Raw genomic sequence first — 26,024 nt, forward strand, 5'->3', positions numbered from 1 at the left:
TGCTCTGCTGTATACTCTTTCCCCCATCCAGGACTTTTCCTCTCAGACTTTTCACAAGGGAACTGATGGCTTTGCTGACAAAATACAGCCCCAACAATGCCACTTCTTCATCTGCCATTGTAAATTTAAGTACATATTCTGATCAATTGTAGTTCCTATTTTTCAGTGGGACACAGAAACCAATGCAGCATATCCAGTAATTAGAAAATGAATTTTCCTGTGGTGGAGCAGGTAAAATGGACCAACCTGAGAGCCAGCATTTTAACAATATTCCCTAGGGTACTGGCTATTTAATGTCATAGCATACTAAAATCAAAGAGCTTATAAGCAGCGTGAATGTAAGAAGAGGTGACTGAAACCAAACTTGCACTGCTCTGTGTTCATCTGTTGCTATGTCATCAATTCTGACTACTCTAATTTCTTGTTAAAGTAGCTGATTGCCTTTAGACACAACCCATCAGTACAACTCAGGCACTGACCAGAGGGATTCAGAAACCCTTTTGCTTCTGGTCCCATTTGTAATCTTGGGCAGCCTATATCTCTAGCACATAGGTTTCGCTATGTGGCATTGATGTTATATCTCACAGTGGAAGTGCAGCTGCATGCTTCCTGCAGTGTTGAAACATTTGTAAATTGAAGTGCATTCTGAGAAGAATCAGAAGCATAGAAAATAAATGTAAAACATCCCTTAGAATGGAAGAAGGAAATTTATGGATTTCATCGATAAGACAGAATTTCAGAAAGTTTAAGCATACCAGGACAGCAATAAGAAAACAACAACAAAAAAAAGAGAAGACATCTCTTACTGTAAACTTTTGGCTAAACTATAATGCACCTCCATTCTAGAAGGTGATCCTATAGCAGAGGTCAGTAGGTCTGACCAGAAATGTCCATGTGCTCTGCCACTCCCTGAAGAGCCAGAGGAATGAAACACTTCACCTTGCAGGTAGCAGATCCGGGATTCGGGCAGTTTTTTTAACATGCGTCCCATGAAGAACTTGCTTCCAAAATTCTCTGCAGGGATGAATGCACCATACTTCAGCAGCCCCACCTCGTAGGGGGTGAACTCCACCCACTCTGCAATACCAACACAAAAGGACGCTTTGAGATTTCTTGGGCTCTCAGCTGGGTACAGAGCTGCTAGGACATAAACCAGTCAGATTTCTGTTTGTTGTGCTATCTTTGCAAAGCCTAACTGATAAACAGCCACCTGCAGAGCCAGGCAACTGAGCTCAGACGTGGTGGCAATGGGGTTTTCTTAATCGCAGGGAGGCAGAAGCAGTCTGCCCAGTGACGGTGGCATCAGAGTGTACGCAGTGAGCATGGCAAGGCTCCAGCCATTAACACCTCATGTGTTGCACCAATCCAGCAGGCACTGGGTTTCACTCTGCCCTTGCATCCATCACCTCTAGGTGGAAGTACCTTCACTGTTACCAGTATAGTTAATAGGATGCATTTTTTTCCCTTGAATAATTCAGGTATGTTCAAATATGGATACTCAGCTCTAGAGGAACGAGTTTGTTGTAAGTGGCTACTTATACACCCATACACCCTGTGTAAGGTAAGAAAGATAGCACTAGTTTTTTACTTTCTTGGATGTCTTCTCGTAATGAGGAGCAGCTGTCTGATATGACTGCAGTATGAGCGAAGTTTGGGACAGAGAGGCTGTAGACCAAATTTTCATTTATGTGATTCATTGTTTTTCACCTCAACCATAAAAATTTGATATGAATTTACTTTCCCCCTTTTCTCCCACAATCTAACTTTTTCTGCTTATGAAAAAACTAATCGAAATAATGAGCAAAGAAAAAGATTCAGTTGGGAGTAGGCCAGATGCTTTTCCAGTCCTTATTACAACCTTGAGGTCTTTCTTGATAATTAAAAAATGAAGCACTTAAGATATGGGCATTTACAAAAGGCAAAATTTGATTTTCAGACATATTCAATAATTTTTTACTCTTGGTGCTCCATCTAATATCTCCAAAATGGCTTTTCTGGCAGGATTTTGATTCTGTGTGTCAAAAATATTGAAATAGCTGATCTGTAATAGCTCTTGCATTAAAATTGTATTGAGGTAATGGCTATTTCTCTATAAAACAGCAAACAGACCAGAGCTACCAAGCAGAGATGAGCAAATCAAATCACAGGAATCCAGTTGCCAGTTTTAGCACCACAGGAGCTGAAATATTGCCTTTACCTTTGAAATCCTGAGTGCTGTAGTTGTCCCGGACGCAGACTGACACATAGATGGGCAGTGGGTTCTGGCCATCACACAGCGCTTCTCGTTGATCAGAAAGTTTGTGGGGGTCTTTCTGGTTTTGAAGAAAAACTGTTATGTCAGAAGAGGTGGAAACAACTTGTCTCAAACTCTTTCTGTATGTACAATCCGCACTTCAGGTAAATTGCCTGAGAACACATCTGATTTTATCTAAAGATTATCCAGAATCTAATGGCACTTGCCAAATTAGGCTGCATTCACAACTCGTTCTATTGACATACACTTTGGAGATTATTGAAAAAAAAAAAATTAATGTCCGAGCATTTATTGACACAGAGAACTTCACTTCAGTTGGAGGTATATTCTCTGAACTGACAGGAAATTTTCTCTCAGTTCAGCAGAAATAAGAATAATAAGTAAAAGCAGCTCTCTAAGAAAAAGAATATGTGTCATACCCCATCGTTCAGTAAGTATTCAATCATAAGCCCCCAGAGATCAATAAATGATGTTCTGTATCCCTCTTCTTTCCGCTGGCATAGCTGCTTGTTGTAATACTTCATGCGATCCATAGAGAAGCAGCCCATCTTGCATTTGGTTGCTTGTTTCTGGGCTTCACTAATATGTGAGTCGAGATCCTTCTGTGACCAGTAGGCATCCCTGTATAAGTTGGCCATAGTCCTGGAGAAAGATAAGACAGATAAGAAAAATTAAAAGGAGCAAAAGAAGGCTTCAAACTTTCTGGGGACAGAGGTCTACATTTAGGGATTTATTTCTGTTTGTACAAACTTTATTTTTGGTGCTCCATTCAGCTGAATGAGCTTTCCAAATCCCCAGCAATTGTTTTAGTTTTTCAAGCTCAGTTTCAAAAGAAGAGGGCCTAAAAATTGCTTTCACATAAGAGTGAATTACTATTTTTTGGAGTAGGTTACAACTTCCAGTACCAGGCTCCTCGTTGGTAGCAATCAGTAGCTGTGTGACAGCAACTCCATGCAGGGACATCACTCTCAAAAAGACCGGTCTACTCTCTTGCATGAACTGGCCTTACCATGTGGTGCCAGACAGCCCGCTGATGTAGGTTACACAATCCAGGAGATTTAATTTCTTGAGTCCCATGAGACTGCCATACAGTCCTGTCATAGACTTTAGTCCACCACCTGTTGTGATGATAGCCACAACAGGGACCTGTTGGACAGAGGAGAATGGGACAGTCACACTGATGGCACTCAATAGATTGCCATGGGTCTGGCCACTGCTCCCAGGCTGGTCCTGATCTAAAAGCCTGGGTCCCATTCTGGAAAGACAGGCTATGAAACAGCAGTGACTACTAATTCTGCTTCCCTTTGGATAAATATGTGTTAAGAGATCATCTAAAACCTGGGTTCCTGTCCATATTTAGTTTAGACCAAATGAGGGCACAGGAGAACAAGAAAAAAAGCTTTATTTGATGGTGACGATGTGTTTTCTCTATATTTCCATCCCTTTGCCACTCTGTTCTGTTTCATGAATCTACTACTCTTTTTTGAAAGAGTGCCAGCCTCAGGAAGAAATACTTCCACTGTTGCTGAACAACTCTCATCAACCTTGTTATTCACCAGTAACATTAAGTTACACAGGATATTTACTTTGCAGAATTTCAGAGTTGCAAGAAAGGGAAGACACTATAACATGTATTCAGTGGAGATGTTTATCCTAAGCTTTCAGAAATTGTGACATTTGAACACTGGAAGAAATCTTTGCTAGTTAATGTGTTTAATATGCACATAGTATTTATGAATCAAGCCAGCTATAGAATAGGATGGGAGGAATGGATACACCTCAGGTCTGACAAAATGCACATTGAGAGTCAAGCAGGATAGAACTGCTGCAACTGCTGTTTCTTGAAATAACAGAACTTAGCAGCAAAGATACAGAACAGATGTGTGGCCCATTTTGCTGACCTCTCCTCTAGAAGAGTACACAAAGGTGCTAGAAATTCAAGATCCACCCCCACCACACACACACATACTTCATGATCCTGTAGATCCTCTTGTAGGTGAAAAACATTTTTCATCGCACTCGCTACGTACTTCTTCCTTTTGCCCAGGAAAGCCCTCTCATCCGAACATAAGTCATACCCAAATCGCATGTCCAGGTCTTGGCGGCATGAACAGTTACTAAGATAAGCATAGGCACATATTTTACATATCAATAAACTCATATAGGTAGATAGACCCAAGGATAATGTGATAGGAACGTGAGAATATTCTAACTATTTTTGAAAGAAAGAAAAACATATTAAAATGAGTAAGCTTAACCAGTGGCATTCTATCCCATTAGCAATAACTAATTGGAAAATAATATACAGCATTTTAAAATGAAATATACATATATATTCTAAAACTAAAAGAACTACAAAATTCAAAAATCTATTCAAATGTTCTAAAATGAGTATATTGATTTCCCCTTTCACGAGGAATTTCAGTCTACGTTTTCTCATTGCAAATCTAAGAACAGTTTTTCCAATGTTGGCTTTTGAGCAGCTCCAGTGGGAGCGTATCCCCCTCTAGCGGTGAGCATCGCTCAGGAGAAAAATCTGAATTCAGAATTAAATTACTTTTCTGTTTTGCTTTCTAATTATGCACAAAAAGAAAAGATCAGATTGCCCAGTGGTGTGTGTTACATGTGGTTGTGGATAACATGAAACATCTTCATGTTTCCCGAAGAGTTCAATTTTGGGTCCTCTCTTTTTTTATCTTGTTGTTTGCTTTTTTGCTTCATTTTTTTTTTTAAGTCAAATTTATTATTTTTCTGAATTTCAGAGACAGAAAATAATAAAAAATAATATTATGTGCTCAAAGTCAAAATAATTCTAAGATAAATACATAACAATCAACATCTATTGCTGAAAGTCAAATTCCAAGCCTAATTATATACAATATACTGCACATGTTTTTCAGTTTGCTTATATTCTTTCCATGTGGTTTAAACAATGTCAATAGCTCAAACCTTTAGGAGTAGAGTACCCCTTACCATCTTTCTGCTTTCACATTCAAATCAAATCTTTTCTCCTGAAAAACAAATATATAAACAGTATGTTTTTGTTTTCATTTTAAAGTTTCTTTTTCCCCTTTCTCTCCTGGGGTCATTGCTTGACTTATACTCCAGCAAAGCCTGGCAATAACTAAGTCAAATGTCTGAGATTTTTGCATATATTTTCAAGACCATTCATCTGTCCTCAGTGGAATATTCCTACCCACAGATCCCAAGTTCTTCCAGGACACATTAACAAACTTCATACAAAGGATGCTGAGATTAGTGCAGTAGGTCCAATTTCCTGTGTTATGAATGAACTTTCTGCAGCATCCTGAAATACCACTTCTTTTATGCTTCCCATTCTTTAGGCTCTGACATGCAACAGATCTTTGACTTCCTGCCCACAGACCTGCAGTGAAGAGATTGCAATTCTGCACTCACTGTTTCTCAGATTTAACTTTGCCTTAAAATTATTATTGCAACTTTCATACTGTTATTTAACTGGCAAAGAGTGCTCTGTTCTAGGGGGATGCTTTAATGGCCCTGAAATCTGATGTTCTCTCACTTCTTTGCGTGAGATTTTCCCTAGACATCTGTAGGTGTTTCTTCACAATAACACAATATTTTAAAACAAGGATTTGTTCCTTATTCTACTTCTTATTACTTTTTTTTTCAATTAATTTCATTGCTTTATACAGCCATACCTACTTTAAGCAATGTTCTCATCACATAATTTAAAATCATATATTAAATTTAATATTTTTAATACAATTTATATACAGTCCCTTAAAGGAAATAATTTACTGTAGGCAGATTTATTCTCTTTTCCATAGCTTGTGTTCAAAGGGAAATCTCTCTTCAGACCTTAAGCAAAACAGGGATCCATGCACATGGAGATATATAGTGAAGAAATCAAAATATTTTTTTTACATCCTTGAAAGTCACTCTATCTGCTACTGGCACATGATGGAGACAAATGGAGGAACAACCTGCATCTCCTGAGGAAACAGCCAGAGAAACAGAGTTCTTGTCTGTTAGACGTATGAGAAAAAATCAGAATATTTCTCACTCTTTTGGTAGCTATTTATGGGGACTCCTGTGGGACAGTATTAGGGGGCGTGAAGAAGAAATGATTTCTACTTGAGTGACATTTTGTTCTTCGAGGAAGTGATGCTCACCTCTGCAATTGTCGTTTTCATTCCCATAGGCAGTGAATTCAGCATCAGCACTGGGGATCCTGTTTCTGTACTGAACCTGCAGGTCCACTGGGAAAACAACATGCTTTAGGACAAAAACAGTCACAGGTTTGCCCTCTCCAGCTCCTCCCACCTTCTAGAGAGCAATTCATGGTCAGTTCAACATTAAGGCCACTTCCAACGTACAGGGTGGTAGCGCCTCTTCTTTGGCAACATGACATCCAACGTTGGCTCAGCATACTTGATATAGTGGAACTTGGTAGGACATGATGGGCTGACCACTCCATCAGGGCCCAGTGTGATATCCTGTGTCCCTTCAAAGGATCCTTTCACAGTAAGGGAAAGCTCCTTCTCTGAAAAAAAGAAAAAGCAACACACAGAACAAAGTATATGAGAAAGTCAGTATGATTAAACTGGGAAATTGTACTGCCTTGATTAAAGGTGGAGTGCAGATACCACAGTTGTAGAGTTTGGACCACAACATTGCCTAATGGAAAGCAACCTGAAAGGAGTGCAAGTAGCAAAGGGAAAAAAGCAAAACTGAGACTATTTTCTTAAAGAGAGGACTCTACATATTCTTACTGTTACATACAAGTGAGATACCAACTTTGAAGTGGTCTTGTTGGCATATACCTAAAGGATTACGGGATGCAGTTATCAAAGTATATAACAACGTAATGAATTTGCCTGGTGCTAATTGCACTGAATAATGCAAATAATATTTGTTTCACCAACTCAATATGTTGTATGAAATAGGCATCCTCTCACTAGTAGACTGTTGTTAGATACCAAAGCAATAAACTTACTTGACTTTTTCTGCTGCTTTTCATTCACTTCCACTTCTAAGCAACAGAGTTCACGACACTGTAAAAGAATAGGTGAGAAAGATCATGACATTTTCTGAAAAAGCATTGCTATTAATAGTGTTTGGGGGGGCTTGTTTGTTTTATGGAATTCACATCTCTTTCACACTATGTAAGTATGCTTGTCTAGTGCTGAGCCACCCCGCCAGGCATGGTTCATCTCCCTTGGTGGAAATGAGCTAGTTATCAACAAGTCGCTTAACAGTCTCTTTATGACTGTGCTTAAATAAACAGCAGAATGTTATTGAAGGAATACCAGATGGAAATGGAGGGAAAGAGTGTGTGGCTTGAAATACAGGACAGACATTAAATAATTGGATATTATAATCATTCTCCAATGAACACAGAAATAAAATATTCCACTCTCAAATTACCTTAACAGGAAAGGAGGAAGAAAGAATGGCATATTGGCTATCTAGTAGGTTACAGTTTTGCTAACCCCCAGGCTTTCCTACTTTGTATTAAGTAAATAGTTACAGACAATTTCTTAAGAAAAAGACACATACCACTAAGACTCCATTTGTAGCAATGTTTTCATATGGACCAGACCTTTGATATAAAAAGAAAAACATAGCTTTTTAGATCAAACAAATACCCACCTATCTTTGTTCATGATGTTGCTCTTTCTCCCTTTTAGAAGGGTGAGGGCCAGAGGGACCCCTGCAGCTACACAAGAAGCTCCTTTCTATGCTTGCTTGGACTGAGTACTGCTCCAAGGGCATTTGTCCCAGTACCAAAGCTGAATGATACACATCATGACTACTATTTTTTTTTTTTTTTTTTTTTTTGCAATGTAGCATCTTGATCATCTAAAATGAAATCTGTGATTAGGCAGTCAGGCAGTCAAATTGTTCCTGTCACTGTAATGCAAAGCACAGATATTCCACCAAGAACTTGCTAAAACACCGGCATATCCCTGAAGGAAGGACAGCTCTATGTACTTGCTGATATGCAAATATAATCAAAGAGGTAGAGGATGTGAATGGAAAAAAAATCTGATCATGCTGGCGGAAAAGCCTTTCACTAGAATATTAAACAAAATGGCATTTTGTTGGGCAGGGAAGAAAGAGAATTTGTAGGAGCAAAATGGTGCTGCAAGTGGAAAATTTAAAGATACAAAGGAAACCTAACTTTAATGGTTCTGCATTAAAGTCTGCCCAGTGCTTAAACAGAAACAGGCTTGAAAAGACTGATAGAATTGCATGCAGACATAAGCTTACGTGTATGCACTTAGAAAGCTTTCTGAAATCATCTTGCAGAAGACAAGGTCTGACACTGTTGATGGGAGAGACAATGCTGGGAAATGCGCTCTGAGAGCAGCTACATACAGAACAAGCTGCCAGGAGAATCAGCCAGGTGTTTCACTCCAGCAGAGCAGTAATGGTACTGAAGAAAAATGCTGTCTCTTTTTAACAGAAATCCCACAGAGTGTGGGATCTAGTGCTGTTTCTGTGTTTTAGCAAATAATTACTACCAGATTTTTTAAAGAATCAACATTATCACTTACAATGTCTCCAGTTTGAATTCAACCTCTAGCTCCTCCTTGGCCTGAAAACAAGAACAGGAAATTAAAGGAAGTAGTGTGATGCTTTCTCCCTTGTCTAAACCCAGGTAACAATTATGCAGTATTGAAGTAATTGGTTGCAGTGTACAGCCTGTGATAAAGATACCAGTGTGGAACGTTGGAAACAACCATTTAATAGTTCAGTGATTCCTTCCTCTCCTACTTCCTTCTACTAGCTATATCAAAACAACCTATTTTTATCTCTTACTGAAAATGCTCCAGTAAGACAACTGGCAACTTGTTCTGCTATTTGAATTCTGCTTTTCCCTCCTACCTATTCCTGGTTCTATTTAGCAATGATGAATTGTCCTTGCTATTAGCTTGGAAGTTAAAGGTACTTTCCAGTCATCACTTCTAACATAGTAAAAAAAGACTGATATTATTGAGTAATTTAGTTAGAGTTATGCAACTCCCTGTAAGACAGTGCTGATATTTATTTATGAGTTATTTGTAAGCGACCTAGTTTGGGTACCAGAAACAACTTGTAGCAAGAAGTTGTAGGATATTTCTCCGATCTGATCTATAGACCTCAAAGGTAATCAAGATTCTCCCATTTTACAGATGGCTAAATCAGTTATTCATAGCCTGGAAACAGCACTAATTGCCAAACAATTATCAGCTGGCTTTTCACCAGCTGAGGTATCATTGTAGCAAACTGCAGAGAGATACAAACAGGAGATTACTTCAGCTTTCCTTCCTGGCATGGCTTCAATATGGCAGTAGGTAAAATCAAAGAGGCAGAGGACACTAGCTACGAATTACATGGGAAAAAAATCTTTACAGACCACTCACTCTGCAGTAGCTGTAGAGTCTTGGTATGGCTCAGAGATAACTCAGTCAGATCCCTCCTCTGCATACTGCACTGTTTCAGACATTAGCTCCTTAATCACTTACAAAAACACCACCAGGAGGGCTCAGGCTTTCCAACCCAGATTTATGACCACTTACTTTGTTTACTTACATTTATATTTTGAGTGGAAGTTAACATACCAATTACTGGGATAAGTGTTCATTGTGATTTAGAAATCTCACTCCAAGTTTTTGGAATTGTTCTGTAACTCCCCACTAGTATCTTGGTTGATGTATTCTAAACCTTTCGGTGTCACACAGCTTTTGAAGAAGAATCAAATTGGAGCAGCAATGCCCGAGTTCAATCCCAGGAAATAAAACAAGGATACCATCATGGGATGACCAACTAATGCTGACTTCTGGCAGTTAAGTATCTGTAGCCAAAAAGGACTTCTTCATGGAAGGTACATTAGAGGAAGGTCTCAATAGACTTTGCCAGAGATGTGGAAGTAGGACAAAGCAGGGCAATACATAGAGCAGGAAACTGAAACATTACAATTTATGGATGAGGCTTGAAAACTCAAATTTCTGTACCCTCTCCACCCCCTCCTGCCAGATCTTACAGACACTGATCTCACAGAGCTCACCGTTGAGCTGGGCTTGAAATATAGGAGCACTGTTCTATCAACTGGAAGTTTAGCAGTATCAAAGAGTGTACAGAGGAGATGGTCATCTGGTGTTGCAAAATCCTCGTCGTACACTGTCAGCTCCAGCACATTCTAGAAAGATAAGGAGAGGGGTTTAAAACTTTCTAAAGTCTGGACAACACTGGCTGTAGAGAAGAAAGAGTAGTGAGGATGTGTGTGAGAAGATGAAGAATTAACTGTCATCTCACCTGGGAGAAACATACTGTAATTTTAAAATGTGTTCTTCTCTGTACAGCTTAACTGCTATAACATGAGTAATACATTGTCTATATTTACACAACAGCTTCTTCATCTCCTGAAGTCTCTACCTACTTTGCACTAACTGGTACAAGTCCCTTAGTTTCCCTAGAACCTGAGTAAAGCACTCAGTCTGACCATCCAGTAATACCTGGCCAGATTTCATGATGAAAGCTAGACAGACAGGAACCATCTTGAGATAAACACTCTTGAACAAAGCCATTTTTTCATCATACTACTGTAAAAGCCAGTTTTTGTAGATTGGCGCTTCAAATATAAAGAATACATGCTTCCAACATGTTTCTGGGTACACAGAAGGCTTATTCATCCACTTTGCTGAGAAGATACTTAGGGAGGATGTATCAGAAGTGGGTGCTATCTGCTGTTGCACCTCCTCAGTGTTCAACAGCACATTAGTTGTATGGCACACCAGTTACATGTCAAACCTGGTTTCTCTTCACATTATAATAGTTGAGCTGCAACGAAAGACCATGTGGAGAATGAGTTCTACAAGAAATCTGAATTCTGTGACCTCTTCTTATTCACATCATTTCCAAAAACTCTACAGAATCGTTATTGCTTATTTAAAGTTTAAGGTTTTCTGTCCTAATTTAACTCCAGACTCTGTAGCTATGCCTCCATGAGCAATTTAAACAGAATCATTGAACGTTTCTAGGAACTCATCCTGGGACAGTACAGGGAGTAGGACTCACCAAACTCAGACATCTTCAGGCAGACAGATTTGGTTCCTTACCTTGACTTTACTCTGGATCCTGAAGTAGAAGGTTTCATTCCACACTGGGTCGTTGGAGTTTCTTATCGTTTTGGTGCGGCACTTTTCAATTGCTGCCGTAGGCAGCCACAGTGAAACATAGCAATCAGCCTGGCTTACTGAGCAGGGAAAGAAACAGAGCATTGTTAATGTGAAAGTAACCATTGCTGCATAAAACAACAAAAAATGACTGTATGGTACCTACAGCAAGTGTGATTTATTTAAAGGCAGAAATGCCCGAGGTAAGGCAACTTTTTCCAAGATATTTTCTCTGAGGGGAAAAGCACACAGATGATAAGATGCAAAATTTTCTGTCACACGGACAGTTCTTAATAATAAAATAAGCAGACACAGTAAGACACAACAATAAGCGGATGCAAAAAGTTCCTAATTCTAAGAATTGGCATCCTTACATAAGAGAAGCACAAGTGATAGTAAATGGGAAGTACTCTTCAGCAGCAGGTAAGGACTCTGCAGGCAGGTCAGAGGAACAGAGCTTGCACATCCACTTATGAAGAAAAGCAAAAACTCTTCTGGTCTTACCCAGCTTCCATAAATCATCTTGAAGTAAAATATAGAGGTATATATGCATATTTTGTATTTATAATATCTATAATAACATGTATAGCATTTATAATAGTAGTATGTAGGTGTACATATTCTATTTATATACATATATGAATATGTATATATATATATATAAGGTTCTGTCCAGCAGCTTGACTGTCCTTGTCTGGAGTGCCATCTTCCACTTTCCCTCACTCCTATCTTCCCACTGCTCTTCTTTCTTTGCCTTCTTCCCTCTACTTTCTTTCTGGCTCTGTTACCCAAGATGAAATTCTGCTTTCAGTATTCAGGTTTCTTCCTTTTCTTAAAGAACAAAATTCCAAAGGGAAGAAATAGGCTCAAATGGGCTATCTTCTTGCTCTCTGTTCATGCCCACTGGTGGAAGCAACAGACACAAATTAACCCAGTAGCATCTGTTTATCCTGCACACATATCACAGCATGATGGCCTTCACAAACTGATCACTGTGGGAACAGTAATTCCCAGGGATGGATTTTTTCTCTTCAGACATTTTGTTTGAATACTAAATCTCCTTGCTTTCTGCTCTACTTACACGCCTACCAATTTTGCACTAAGCTCTGGGAGATGTACTCAGTTTTTCACAATTCCCATTGGTATGGATGAACATTTAGCAGCATCAAGAGCGTCATTAATAGACAGCAGAGAGCCACTGTAACATAGTTGTTGCATATTCACAGCAAGTTGCTAGGAGACTGACTGAAAACACTGGCTGTTTATCCTAAATGTCTCCCCAGTGGAGTCATGTCAATTCAGCCTGGTCAATCTGGATGCATTGTACGTTTCTCCTTGCTTATGCACATTCATACATCTTTGATGGAGGAACAAAATGTCCCACATGCATCTTTTCCAAGTGAAGGAAGTTGCTTATCTTTTTTTGTTTTGTTTTGTTTTTATAGATAGAGTTGATCAAATACCTAGCTTTAAGGTCTACTTGTCAGATTCCTGTATTTAGTTCACACATTTTCAGGAAGTATGTCTTGGACTGGCTACTCTGAGAAAGTTTCATCTGGAAAATGTTAGCTGTTGCCAAAAATGAGACAAGAAAAAACAATAGGCTTTATTTACACTAAAAATAAAATAAAATTCTTAATAATTTCACTGCCAAAAATTAACCCTTTCCACCTTTCTGCAGAGTTGAAGAAACAAGCTAACCCATGATGAATCTAGGGAATATATATCCCTCCCAGAGACTTGCATGAGCATTGATCTGTTTCTGTATGACTGTTAATTTATTTTTGGATTTCTGATCTCAGAAATTCTATGCACATAATTCTTAAAAGAGATTTAAAATTGAAAAAAATTAAAAAATTTAAAAAATTGGATACCCTAGAAGCAATCATACTAATTTTAAAATGCAATTCTCTATGAGCACTGTATGATTTTACATTTATTACTGAACATCGATGCCTACTTAGTCTTTGCTTACAAAGTACTTGGTTCAACTGATGTGAGTCATCATTCTTGCATATTAACTGTGCTTTGGGATACAAAGCATATCAAACAATCTTTAATTATATGAGTGGGTGCAGGCATACTAGTCAGCTGTGTATTTAATTCAAAATATTACTTCAGTCCTACTTGCACAACCTCTTCCTGCAACCCGGTTATTTGTAATTCTATCTTGCCACCTGACATGTAGAAGAGTGTAGACAAGTCCTTGATGAAATTTTTCTGCTTTATTGTGTCATCACAAAAGTGCCACAGCCATCGGAAAGGAAGGGAGGTGCAAATGTAAGAGTGTGACCCAATGATACGACCTAAGATACGACAGTTATATCTCACAGCTGTGACACAGGAAGTCCTCTGATACACCTTCTAGAAAAACATGACTACCACAGGGTAAAATGGAAGTAGTAGTGCACAGTAAATCTAGACCTTCATCTTTCAGAACATGTTCCCAGACTCTTCCTGTACGTGAGGCTATAGTGCCAGCTGCTGCCATTCATACTGAAATAGGAGAACCTAAGGACTGCAGGGTTATAGTTTTCCTTCCATGCTCACTCTGATGCTACCTTCTTTCACCCTGAAGGTTTCATGAGTAGCAGTTTCCACAAACAGAAACTGCTAACAGGTCTATTTCATGTTTAACGCATCTCCTTATTGCGCATGGGCATAATGCATGTTTTTAACTCCAAAGTGCTGCTTTTCTTTCCTGCTCTTGTCACTTCTCTGTCATATGACTCTCAACTGCAAGACTGTTGCACAAGCTTTAAAGAAGGGATGAGGAATTCACCCCTCTGCACCTGCTTTGATAGCCTTTTCAGAGTAATTAACAGTGACATTTGTCTGATGGTAATGATTTTAGAAAGTTTTGGATTTTGTTCATTCATTTTATCTGCGTCAGAAACGTTATTGTAGTGGACAAATATGTTTGCTTTTGCCAGTTGATCTTCCCAAGTTTCTACAACATAATGGCAAAATTATCCCTTGCTTTTGGAAATACAGGAAGCTTATCACAATAGCAGTGATAAGTATAGCAGTAATAAGGGCACCTGGCCATAACACATTCAAGAGATTGAGACAGAAAGATTGATGGGAGAGAGACAAATAGATCCACCAGATCTACTCTACCAGGCTTTTTATATGTGCCAGCCTCACAGAGGTACATTTAGGGCTAGGGGGTAAACAGGCCATTGGAAAGAGCAAGAAGGATCACTGACACTGAGCAGTGCCTACTCAGCAGTTCCTCAGCTTCACTTCTGCTTATTAGGAACTAAACTTAGAGAATAGTGGAAGTACATATAAATTCATGAACATGCTTTCTATAAATGTATGAGAAAAAATCTAAATTTTCTACTGGGTATAAGGATATAAAGTTTTTCATCCATATATGTAAAAACTTTCCTTTCTTCGGTAAAGCACATCCATTCTTCATCAAGAAAGGGCTAGAATAACATTCAGCAAAACAGCAGGAAGCAACATGGTTTGTAACAGTTAGTTTAAATAAACACTCGATCATTTTAGAAACACTTGCAAAGGGTTGCTATACTGTTATGAAAGAAAACTTGTCACTGGTATCCTAGGCATCACTTAAATCCTTTTAACAATATACTATTATCATATACCTACTTTTATTTAACTATTTATCCTTGCATGATTAAGTAGATCCTGCATTATGGAGTAATCAGCCAAAGTGATTCATTTATTTGGATAAATACCAATGATATCATCAACTTGAATTTTCTGATGTTTGCTTTTGTATTTACAGTGTCCAGTTACCTCTGAAGTACTTTCAGGAAAACAAGATGTTTGTAGGAACAATTGGATACTTACAGGCATCCACTCGCTGGAGATTTCTCATTCGGATGATCCTTACAGTCAGCAGGTAGCAGGGAGAGGATTCTATCTGGAGAACAGAGAATGGAGTATGAGTAAATCTTCAGCAGGAAAAATAACAAAAAATGAGCAACCTAACCAAGTGCCACAAGACCATAATGCATTCAGGAAAAATTATACCAACAATCTTGCTATTCTGCAGAAGAAAATCTGCAACAATACTGTATAATAGCAAAGTGCAAAGACAGCTGAAGTGGGTCAGAACAGAGAGATCAGGATTCTCTGTCTCACTGTGGTCCCAGTGGGTCTGAAGAAGACAAATGCAAAGCAGTATTTCCTACAACCATTCTCCAAGTCTGCTACAACTTGATGTTTAAGGACTTTTTAAGCTAGATGTGGTTTCTTTGTATTTGACACAAGCAAACCCTAAATAATGCTCACAGATAGGTGTTTTTGACTTCTGCTTCAAAAACACAGAACAGCTGCCCCCCCCCCCCCCTCCCCCCCCCCAACATCTCTCCCTCTCTTTTTTTTTTCCCCTTACTATTCTACAGGACAAAAACAAAAAATAAACAAAAAATCAGTCATTATAGAGTTTTTCTAGATTTTTCTGGATCACGAGTACAACATAAACTAATGGCAAAGAATAATTTTCAAAGGATATAAAGGCTAGGGAATTAGGTATGGGTTCCTTTGGGAAAAAGATAGATATTAACACTCCCTTCAAAAACCATACAGAAGGGAAGTGCTTAACATCCTTTGGTTGCTTTGAATACTTCAGTTGTAATCTTCTATAAAACAGGTCTCTCTAGATTTTGTGACTGCAGGCACCTCATCCTATTTATTATAGCAGGTAACATGATTTCCTTCTCCCAAGGAAGGTGATTTCCTGCTGGTTTATTTCAAAAACTTGCCTCTGGCTCAGTCATATCTGCAAAAGTCTACTCTTAACAAAGCCAATAAATAAATCAGCATTCCCTGAAGCTGTAACACATGGTCATTTCCTCAGACTCCTAGAAACATTTCCACCTGCACAAGTGGTTACAGCGAGACCCTCCAAACCACTACATTTGACAACTGCTATTTTTATAAACTGGTTTCCTCTCAGGCAGGAGCATCCTTCTATTTCTATAGCACTCCAGAGACTTCCTAGAGTGATTATAAACAAGCAGACAAAATTGATGCTAAGACTGATAAAGAGTGGCTGCAAGAACCTCTCTTAAAACAATATGTGAACCATTGCCAAAAACATTTTTTTATAGAACAGAACAAAAAGGATTTTATTTTCAGATGGGAAGAAAATTAATTATCTTCTGTTACAAAAATTACTTTTCCTATTTGTGTTTAAAGTTCTCTCTTGTTTTATGCTTTATGCTTTGGTGAAGAGTTACGCTGAGATCTTAAAAAGGAGTTCTGCTGGCTTGCCTCTATGTACTGCAAGAAATCCTCACCTTCTGTCCTTTTTTAAGTACTTCTTCATAAAAATCATCCCCATCAATCTACTTGCCTTCTATTTCAAGCATTCTCATAACAGGAGCTGCCAGGTTTGCAAGCAATAACTGATGGAGCAGTATGTCCTCACATTTACCCCTGTGCAAAGACACTGGCTCACATTCCCAAACCAGTGAAGCCATATTAATGCAGCTCTCCACCCAGTTGATTAACACTTCTTCTTAGCTGGGTAATTAGCAAAGGTGGAACACCACACTCACCTACTAAGAATGTGCTTGGGCACCTTGGAGCCCAGCACATGCCCTAGAAGGCAGAAACTCATTGTTTGTCAAGATCTGCATAAGCATGGAGCAATTCCTGCAGCTGTTTATCTGAAAAGAAGTCAGGGATGGTACAGGGTGCTGCCAGCTCATACACCTGTTCCAGTTATGCTGGAAGCTCTCTTGCTTGAGTAAGAACCAATGGATTCAATATTTGCAGAGCAGTTTGAGATTCTTATCTAAGATGTCTTAGATAAGATGTGGAAGTGGTTTTGTTGTTGTTGTTTTTATTTATTTGTTTGTTTTTTAGTGATAATCAGTTGCTCTTATCTGATCAACCATTTGTCCCTCAGTTCCAAGGTAATGATTTTCTAATGTGCTGGCCAAATTTCCACAACTGACATGGGAAAATCCATTCTCAGACATGGGTTTCTCAAATAGACATCCTAAGGTTTCACAAAACATCACAGAACTTACAGAAATCCAGTGCAGCACTCATGCTGCAGGAAAGGCAGGTGCCACAAGCCAGCTACTACAGAGAAGCAGCAGCCAGCCTGAACCCAGCAGCTGGAGGGCACCCATAGCAGTTCTGTGGTACCAAAACCAAGGAGAACAGAAATCACATATTAATATATATTAATAACATATTAAGCTTAATTAATGTATTTTAAAAGCATTCATGACAATTGTAACATGATGTGTTAGGGTTTAGTTATACAAACAAAATACCAGCTACGTATGCATAAAGAAAATAGGCTGCCCAAGGAGGTGGTGGAGTCATCATCCTTGGAGGTTTTCAAGAAAAGGGTGAGTGTCATACTGAACAACATGATCTTTAGCCGTCACACGTATGGGTTGGACTAGATCATCTTAGTGCTCTTTCCAACTTTAATGATTCTTTGATTCTATGAAAAGGATATAAGTCCTGTTATTCAGTCTATGTAAAACCTATTATGACCTTTTTACATGTTAGCATTACTGCTGTTATCATGCTGCACGCACTGAGGGGCTTTTTGCAGTGCCTTGCATGGTGAAAGACACCAAGCAGAACTGAGTGCTGGAGCAAGGAAGGGGCATGCTACAACTATTGTTTAGTGCTGTCACCAAATATCATTTTTAATAAGAGCCAGACTGGGGTGGCTGGTCTATGACTTGTTTCACTGATTTTTGTCTGTCACCCTGACATTAGTTCAGTGTTTCCGAAATTGTGCTTGTGTGTGCGTTATGTTCAAGTGCTATCTGCAAGCAGTGTAGCACATTGAGATACCTGTGCACAAACAGGGCAGAGTGTTCATTACCAGTTTCTCTGTGCTCCCAGGGAAATCAAGGTTGTTGGAGTTCTCCAAACAGCACCTCCATCAAACACAAAGCAGAATTCATATTCTCTTCCACTTTTCCACCACTTCTCAAAAGAAAAAGAACTCAGTATGAAACTTGGCACCATATTACTATGTTGGTGGAAATGAAGGATTCCTCCATCATACAAATAATCCAATTTTCTCCCACTCAGTCTAGCAAGAATATCAAAACAGAAATTTCTCTGTAGTGAGTTCTATGAGGATTCCAAGCAGTCTGCATTCCTGGCATATTTGTGTGTCCCTAAGTCTATCCTAGCCCTCTTTAAGGTCACACTCACATTTGCAAGTAGGAATGTGTGGCACGCAGCCATCAAAAAGTGCTGGTGTTAATGCTACGCTATGTTAACTGTATAATACATCCTGTCACATCACAAGTGGCTCTAACATGGCAGTTCTTCCTAATGAGTCCATGAAAACAGAAGATGGTTATTCTTCTTTACCTTTTTTACTTCTTCTGTCCATGGCTTTCTTCAGCTTCTATATTTCTTCATCCAGCAGGCTCTTCCAGCATGGGCTATTGCTAACAGCATCTTCTGCACTTGTGGTACCAATGATACAGACTATCACAACTCCATCATATCTACTGTAGATTACTCTCGTCTCATAGTATCCCAAAACTATTATCAAATATATACCATATCAGCACATATTTTGGTTTTCAGTGTTAGCTGCCTGTTTTAACATAGATATCTCATCAGTCAGTGGAATATGGTACTTGCTTGCCCAAAACAGAGAGTAGTCATCCAACACCATTGATTCCAGAGAGGAGAATATGCTCTTCAACCTCTGGAGGCAGCCAACATATACTCAGTATTGAATATAGCCCTTCTTAGATTGGTATGTATTCCAAAGTCAGTCTAAGCAAACAGAAACATCGTGCAGAGTTCCTGAAATTCATCTTCAGTGTGTGTGATGAATACTATCCCCATTATCATACAGCAGCTTACTTGCAAGCCAGCACTCAGCTGTTGATTTTCTAAATGAAATATGGAATGTTTGCCATCTGGTCTTGTGAGGAGGTGGCCTCTTTCAGGACCGGATGAAAAAGTGTGGTGAGGAAGCAAAGAAAACCACGTGCCAAAATGTGCTGGTACAATTACCTATGGTAATATGCAACCACAATGCATGCTAGTCCACAGGCCATCCTGCAAAGATTAGTTGAGATTTAAAAAAACAAAACAAAACAAACAAACAAAAAAAAAAAAAAAAAAACCAACAAAACTTGAGGACAAGAAATTTACAACCATTGGAAAAGACCATTTCTTCTGATCAGGTTGAAAGAAAAAAAGTGCTCTCTATGAAAACCATGAAAAGATTTTCTCCTCCACCCAAACATTTTTCTTGCAGTCACCCAGTAATAATGCCTGCATATTTTTCTATGTCATCTACTGGCATGGCAGCCTTTCCTGGCAAAGATAACTTCTCTACTAATGTCCCCCTGCATTCCTGGCCTAGAGAAGCATTCTGTAGAGATGAAATCATGCACAGGATGTCACCAGGGTGCTCCTTTCTTCATTTCCAGGTGCCAATTTAACTAGATGGTAGCCAGAGACCAAACCAAAGAAACTAAAATGCTTTGCTGCTGATGGTGTATCTAGAGTTGGGGGTGTGTGAAGATATGCCTATCTTGAGCTATATCTGTGAATCAGGTCCCTTTAGAGAGCATACGCCCTTGAGTTTCTACGGAGTATTTCTACAGGTGTAATTAGAATGCTTCAGGTTGTGAACATCATTCAGTCAAGCTAAGTGCCAGTGTTCTGAAGTCCATCTACCACCACCATAGCAGATGCCAGGGGAACCCACTGTAGCATGCTTCTTAGGTTGAGAATGGCTGGCTGCTGTGTTTGGTGATGTCCCTGAAGTTCTTCCTCATTCCTGAGGAACCAATACTCCATGCTGGAAAAACTGCTGCTCTAATTGTTTCCTTCCTTTACCACCTCCAGACAACAAGGCTGTGACACCTCAGCTGTTGGTTGTGCAGGGAACTGGGGAGCACTGAGGAGGCAGCTGTCAGCATCATTGGCTTCCACAAGCTGCATGTTACATGTTTTAGGAACATAATTTCTTATCAGATCTTCTTTTCAGCATTGTTAGGAGAAGTCTTGGCTGGATGTTGTTGGAATCAAACTCTTCCACAGCTAAACGGAAACACTCCTTTCATGCATATGGCCATAATAACCCTGATTTCAGCAGGGAAAATTCACCTGTGCTGACAGCAGCATGGCAAGTACAAATAAAGCCACAGCTCATTCTGTGTCTTTCAGATCATTGCTTCCTCATACAAATAGCAGTTATGGGCCACAGAATACTTTCCAGTAAAAACAGTGCATATGGTACTGTGCTTGAAATATTTTTCCAAGAAAATTTCGAAGAAAATATTGGTCAATACAGAATGGGTATTCAAAGCCCTACAATCCCAACTTCTGCAGAGGTTTACAGTCTGACAATTCAAGCTGGTTTCTCATTTATTTCAGTACTGTTAACTTTGTTCTCTATCTTTTCGTATTTACAGATGTTCCAAACAAGATTTTGTTCTGATTTTGAAAACAGATAATCCAACTACACATAAAAAATTATTTCCATAAGTAAAATTTTAGGCAGGGGAATAAGATAGATTGTCAGTAAAAAGGCACTGACCTTTAGTCCTGTTTTGCTCTTCTCAACCAGAATAAACGTGAGAGAAAAACATTAACTGGGTTAACCAGCAGAAGGTTGAGATTCATCTCACATAAATCCTGATAGCTTTAAAATGGGTGTTTACATCAGACAGCAGTTAGGAATTTGTGGAGTCTCATCCTAAGGCAGACATTACCACGTGACATACAACACACTGAAAAATCTATGTATGACTACTGATGCTGAGAGGAATCCAGAGGTTTAATGCAGAGATGTTTTATGTTTTGAATGTAAAATGTGGGTAAGAGAGAGTTTATTTCAAAGCTAAGAGCTGATAGGAAGTGGCTTCCTTCGAATTTCCAAGGCTTTATTTTCGAAGTAGGAGACATGCAGGAATGCATAATTTAAGCAGTGTGAACTTACGCCAGTGGCAGTAAGTGCTGCTGGTGCTCACAGCAAAATCTCACCTGTATGAGAGGCAGCAGCTGAAACCTCCTCCTAGCCTTGCTATGCAGGGTAGCAACTCCAAAACCCATCAGAAGACGGAGCCACTCTGCACACAGGTGAGGATTTAATCCATCCCTCTTCTGTTAAAGGACTGCTGTTCTCACAGCTACATAAACCCTGCAAGAAGGACTCCTTGCTCAACAGCAAAATGTCCTGAATTATGAGGTATCTTAGCCTCTTAGAGACATAGCTCCTGCTGTATTCAGAACTTTATTCCCATTATTTTGCCTCTCTTCCTCTAAATTAATTGTCATATGAGACCTGCTGCAATCCTTAAACATTTTAACACAAGCACTGATGCCTGCAATACAAGACCTGGCTCTGCCTGCACGAAACAAAGTACCAGTTCAGGCCTGAATAGTATATATTTCTTAACATAGATAAAAATCAGCATGTTGGTGTATAGACACATGCGATTCCTCTTAGCAGGTGGCAACCCTCATTTAAATATTCTGATGTTTCAGTGACATTTGCATTTGAAAAGGACTGAACAGAAGATAAGAGCATGCATGTGTCCTTCGCACAAAGGGATGATCATGCAGGCACACAGAATAGAAGGCTATGTTCTAATCACAGAAGGAAAAACCATGGTCATGTAACCCAGATGCAAGAACATGCAGCAAATTTTGAAATGTGAAAAATCATCTTTCTATAAGAGACACGTGTAGAGTAGTGGTATAGAAGAAGGTTGTGATTCTATACACATAAGATATTTCTTTCGGTCCACAGCACTGTCACAGCTGTTCCCTCAAAATCTCACCACCATGACAAGATTTTGATCTAAGCTTGTATCCTGAGCAGATAATGTAAAAACAAACATATCACTGTGTGGGATTAAGAAATGGAGACAAGATGTCACCTGTCATGGGCATAATTATCATAGATTATCAAAATCCAGGAGCTCAAATTTTACTGCTTTCCTTCTTCATGAGGTTGGGTTCCTTCTCACTTATTAAGTAGAAAGCATTGTACTAAATTCTCATTAATTCATTGTTTCTCAGCATATTTTACTATCTAGAAAATTCTTCATTTAATGCATGCCTCAAAGTTTCAGTATCCCTACTGCTTGTAGATGATAAAGACTGTAAGCTAAATATCTGCAAGACTAAAAGCATGGAAGATCCCAAACTTGTGGGGCATATCCTGAGAGAATACAGAAAAATCTTTATGTGACATTGATTTGTTTTTAACACAAATCCTAGTACTGGATAAATAAAAAAAGTCAAATTTTGAAAACTAGTGTATGTGAAAAAGTAAAAATACTGGAAATGGGAATTTGCTGTAACTTCTTGATGCTTAAATTGTACTCAGATTACCCACATATAATATATATGTATCTTATTGCAAGGCACTCCTGTCTGCTTTTTTACAATGGTGCTTTGACTTCCAGATAAAGCTCCTTTTTCAGGTTCATTTTTGTTTCAGTAGAGCTTGTCTGAATCAATGATAATGCACATTTCCATTAAACCATCTGTCTCCAATTCAGATGCTTCTTGCGATGACATTGCTATATGTGATTTATGTCTTCACTTAAACCTCTCTTATCCAGATAGATAGGAAGCAATGTCTGTACTTATTTCACAAATGGCAAAGTAGTAGAATGAGAATCCTCATTGAAATCAATAATTTCTAACAGAAAAAAATAAAGTATTGATCAAATACAATAAATAGTTTAAATACATTCAAACATTGCTTCTTTAGCAGAATTCTTCATTACTTTTCCTTTTTTTCCTCTGATGTAGTACAGAAGTCATGCAAAATGAGGGATCAATATTCCAGAACTCTCCCCTAAACTGCTAAGCTAAAGATTGCACTTGCAAACCATTACAGAAGAACATGAATCACTTACTTTTGGCCATTTCATTTATGAAAATCACTGCAGAATTGGAAATACAACAGTCGATTTCCTTTACAAATAACTGAGGGATAAAAACAGTATGCAGATATTCTGTATACTTCCAATTAAATGGAAAAGAGAAATATGAGTGGCTGTTCTAAATATCATAGACAAAAAATATCCAAACAATAAATCTTAAAATGTTTTCCTTGTAACACTCGAATTGCTGCCATCATTACTTATCTGGCTGAGCCTTCTCTCCCTTCAGCAAAACAAAACCACCAGCCCTCTTTCGTTCAAAATTCCCTTATTTACAATACCTTGAAATCACCTTTGCCAGGTTCAATACTTCTTTCACCTTCTTCTTGAGGTCCAGCACCTCCAGAATAATCATAAGGATTATAATGACGCAAAAAATCTGCGTCTTCTTCACCCTGAAGAAATAATTGATAACATTAAAACAACAACAGTATATCATGCTAGATTATTAACTCCTACTTTCAGTAACTCACGCTGAAACCCCAGGTAGAACAGCTGTTGGTTGTATCTTATTGTGGCACAATGCTAAGCACAATAAGCAGACCACCATATGGTTCAGCACACACTGGCACCAAAACCAAGACAGGGGGAACCCTTTCAGAAAGTCAATGAAAGAGAAGCCATTTCAGTTGCAAGATACTCCAAAAAAGTGCCTAAATTTATTTCATGACTAAAAGCGTGGGTTTTGTTTTGAATGTGACCTTTTGGCAACCTGCTCCTCCTCTCAGGAGTCGTTAAACATTGATGAAAAAGATTTCCAACTATCTGCTCTGGTTTTGCACCTCAGACAGGAAACACTGCAATTGCAAAAACTGAAACACAAAATTCCTTTTTTTCTCTCTCTTTTTTTTAGGAAACAGAAGATTTAAAATGATTCTAAAATTTAGAGTAGCCCCTTTTGAAAAGCTTGCTAGGAAAACACTACTGTGGGACAGTTCCTAGAAAATTGTTGTTTGTTTCATGAAGTGACGTGCCTTTATCTAGTTCAGGAGCACAGAAGACAATATGTAATATAATACAGTTAAAATCAAATGCAAATATTGAAATGATCCAGAGAATGCAAAAACAATTTGGAACAAAGTGGGAATGTGGAAACTAAATACAATTCCCAGTCTCTAATCTTTACCTTGTCCATAGCTCTTTTCCAAGAACAATAACAAAAAAGAGGTTGTTACTTCAATCATAATGTATCAAGATTTTGATATTAATATGGAAATACTTGGTTTTTAACAAGAGTAATGTTTGATTCTGGAAGAAGCATGAGCCCCCCCCCTTTTTTTTTTTCTAAAAAATGTGAAATACAGAAAACTTTCTTTTTTGGGGGCAGTGAATCTGGGTCTGATCATTCACTCCCCTAAACACTGTCTCCTTCAATTTTCATTTTTTTCTACTATCTGTCCCCTTGCTAGTCAGTCTTCTCCAATATTGCCTATAAGACAGAAATCTTTGGCTACAGTGACAGCAGAAGGACTTTTGCCAGTGATGGTCGTGAAGCAAACATTTCACCTTAATATTTCTTTATGCAGAAACATCAGTGCCTGGTTCCATCAATCAGTATGTACAGTTTCATGTATATAAATACAATCATAAAGCCAGATTTTGTTTTCTGTCAAACACATCTTAACTGGACCTTAAACAAACTTTTAAAGTGAATTTCTTACCTCTAGTCCTTTGGTACCCAATGGCATCATGGTCTTCCCTGGATACACATAACTGAGTGATTCTGGCACCTCCACGGGCAGCAGTTCCTGAGACATGTTTGTAGGATTTATGCTTGTAGGAGTCAATGACAAGTTATTTTATAAAATGACCTGAGGCTCCACCCATCTCATCTCTATAAGTAAAGGACTCCCCTCCCATTGCTGGATATGAGAGAGCACTAAGGATGACTACACTGGGAAAGGCTCCTACAGGGAAAGAGCAACAGCTGGAAGGGATGCAGTATCTTCCTCTGATTGGGAAGCTAGGGCACCTCTCCCAGCCTTTTCTTGCCCCTGGGCCTCCGATTCTGCACTCTTTTGGCACAGTGAGAATGGGACGCACTGTCCTGCCTAGCAGAGAAAAAGCAAGGAAGCCATTGCCCCTAGTGTCTGCTTTTCCAGCTCAGCACTTCCCACCTGTAGCATGGGTACTGAGCCCTGTAGAAAGTCTCTGTATGTAAATAACTACCCATGACATGCAGACACACACTCATCCACTTCATTCAGAGCCTCAATATATTTGGGCAGATCTGAACTCATTTCCCATGAAGATGCACAAAGAGGCACAGCCCTGCACCCTGCAGGAACCACTCCCAGAAGGTACCACCTCGACCACTTGACACATTGCTACGCCAACCAGCAGCTCCTGGCTTATCCTGATTGCTTCCATTTCTTCTTTCTTGGAAAGCAAGGCGAAGGCTGGGTCTTTCCTTTTCAGAGCTGGGCTGTAGAAAAAGGAAGTGAATGAAGGGCATGGAGAACTTGTCCCAGATTGCCTGCACGAAGATGGCAAGGAGAAAGAAGTGAACATTTGCAAGGGTTAGCAGAGATCTCAAGGTCAATGCCTTTTGCTACAGTTATTGCCCTGTACTACTGCATCTGGCAGTACCTTAAATAAATTTTTAGAAAAGAAAAAGAAAAACAAACAAACAAAAACCACAAAAAATAACATTTGTAAAACAGATAAGAATGATCATTTTGTACATTTTTCAGAGAAAGGCAATTGAACTTTCTCAGCAGCTGCCAGAAACTT

At 38.9% G+C, this 26,024-nt stretch overlaps 1 protein-coding gene across 1 annotated transcript in view; it reads right to left on the minus strand.

Annotated features, from left to right (window-relative positions):
- LOC125694734 (cytosolic phospholipase A2 epsilon-like) overlaps positions 1–25,048 on the minus strand; it is a 30,492-nt gene extending 5,444 nt beyond the window's left edge. The window contains exons 1-16 of the mRNA XM_048948331.1: positions 24,953–25,048; positions 23,573–23,686; positions 15,220–15,292; positions 11,341–11,477; positions 10,290–10,421; positions 8,797–8,837; positions 7,796–7,838; positions 7,233–7,290; positions 6,613–6,779; positions 6,409–6,495; positions 5,228–5,265; positions 4,224–4,371; positions 3,264–3,400; positions 2,674–2,896; positions 2,198–2,312; positions 940–1,077 (exon numbers count right to left, since the gene is read on the minus strand). Coding sequence (XP_048804288.1) covers positions 940–1,077; positions 2,198–2,312; positions 2,674–2,896; positions 3,264–3,400; positions 4,224–4,371; positions 5,228–5,265; positions 6,409–6,495; positions 6,613–6,779; positions 7,233–7,290; positions 7,796–7,838; positions 8,797–8,837; positions 10,290–10,421; positions 11,341–11,477; positions 15,220–15,292; positions 23,573–23,686; positions 24,953–25,048 — 1,747 coding nt within the window. The remainder of the gene's footprint in view (positions 1–939; positions 1,078–2,197; positions 2,313–2,673; positions 2,897–3,263; positions 3,401–4,223; positions 4,372–5,227; positions 5,266–6,408; positions 6,496–6,612; positions 6,780–7,232; positions 7,291–7,795; positions 7,839–8,796; positions 8,838–10,289; positions 10,422–11,340; positions 11,478–15,219; positions 15,293–23,572; positions 23,687–24,952) is intronic.
- Positions 25,049–26,024: the final 976 nt, after the last annotated feature.

This window comes from Lagopus muta, chromosome 6 (assembly GCF_023343835.1).
Source record: "Lagopus muta isolate bLagMut1 chromosome 6, bLagMut1 primary, whole genome shotgun sequence".
Taxonomy (NCBI): Eukaryota; Metazoa; Chordata; class Aves; order Galliformes; family Phasianidae; genus Lagopus; species Lagopus muta.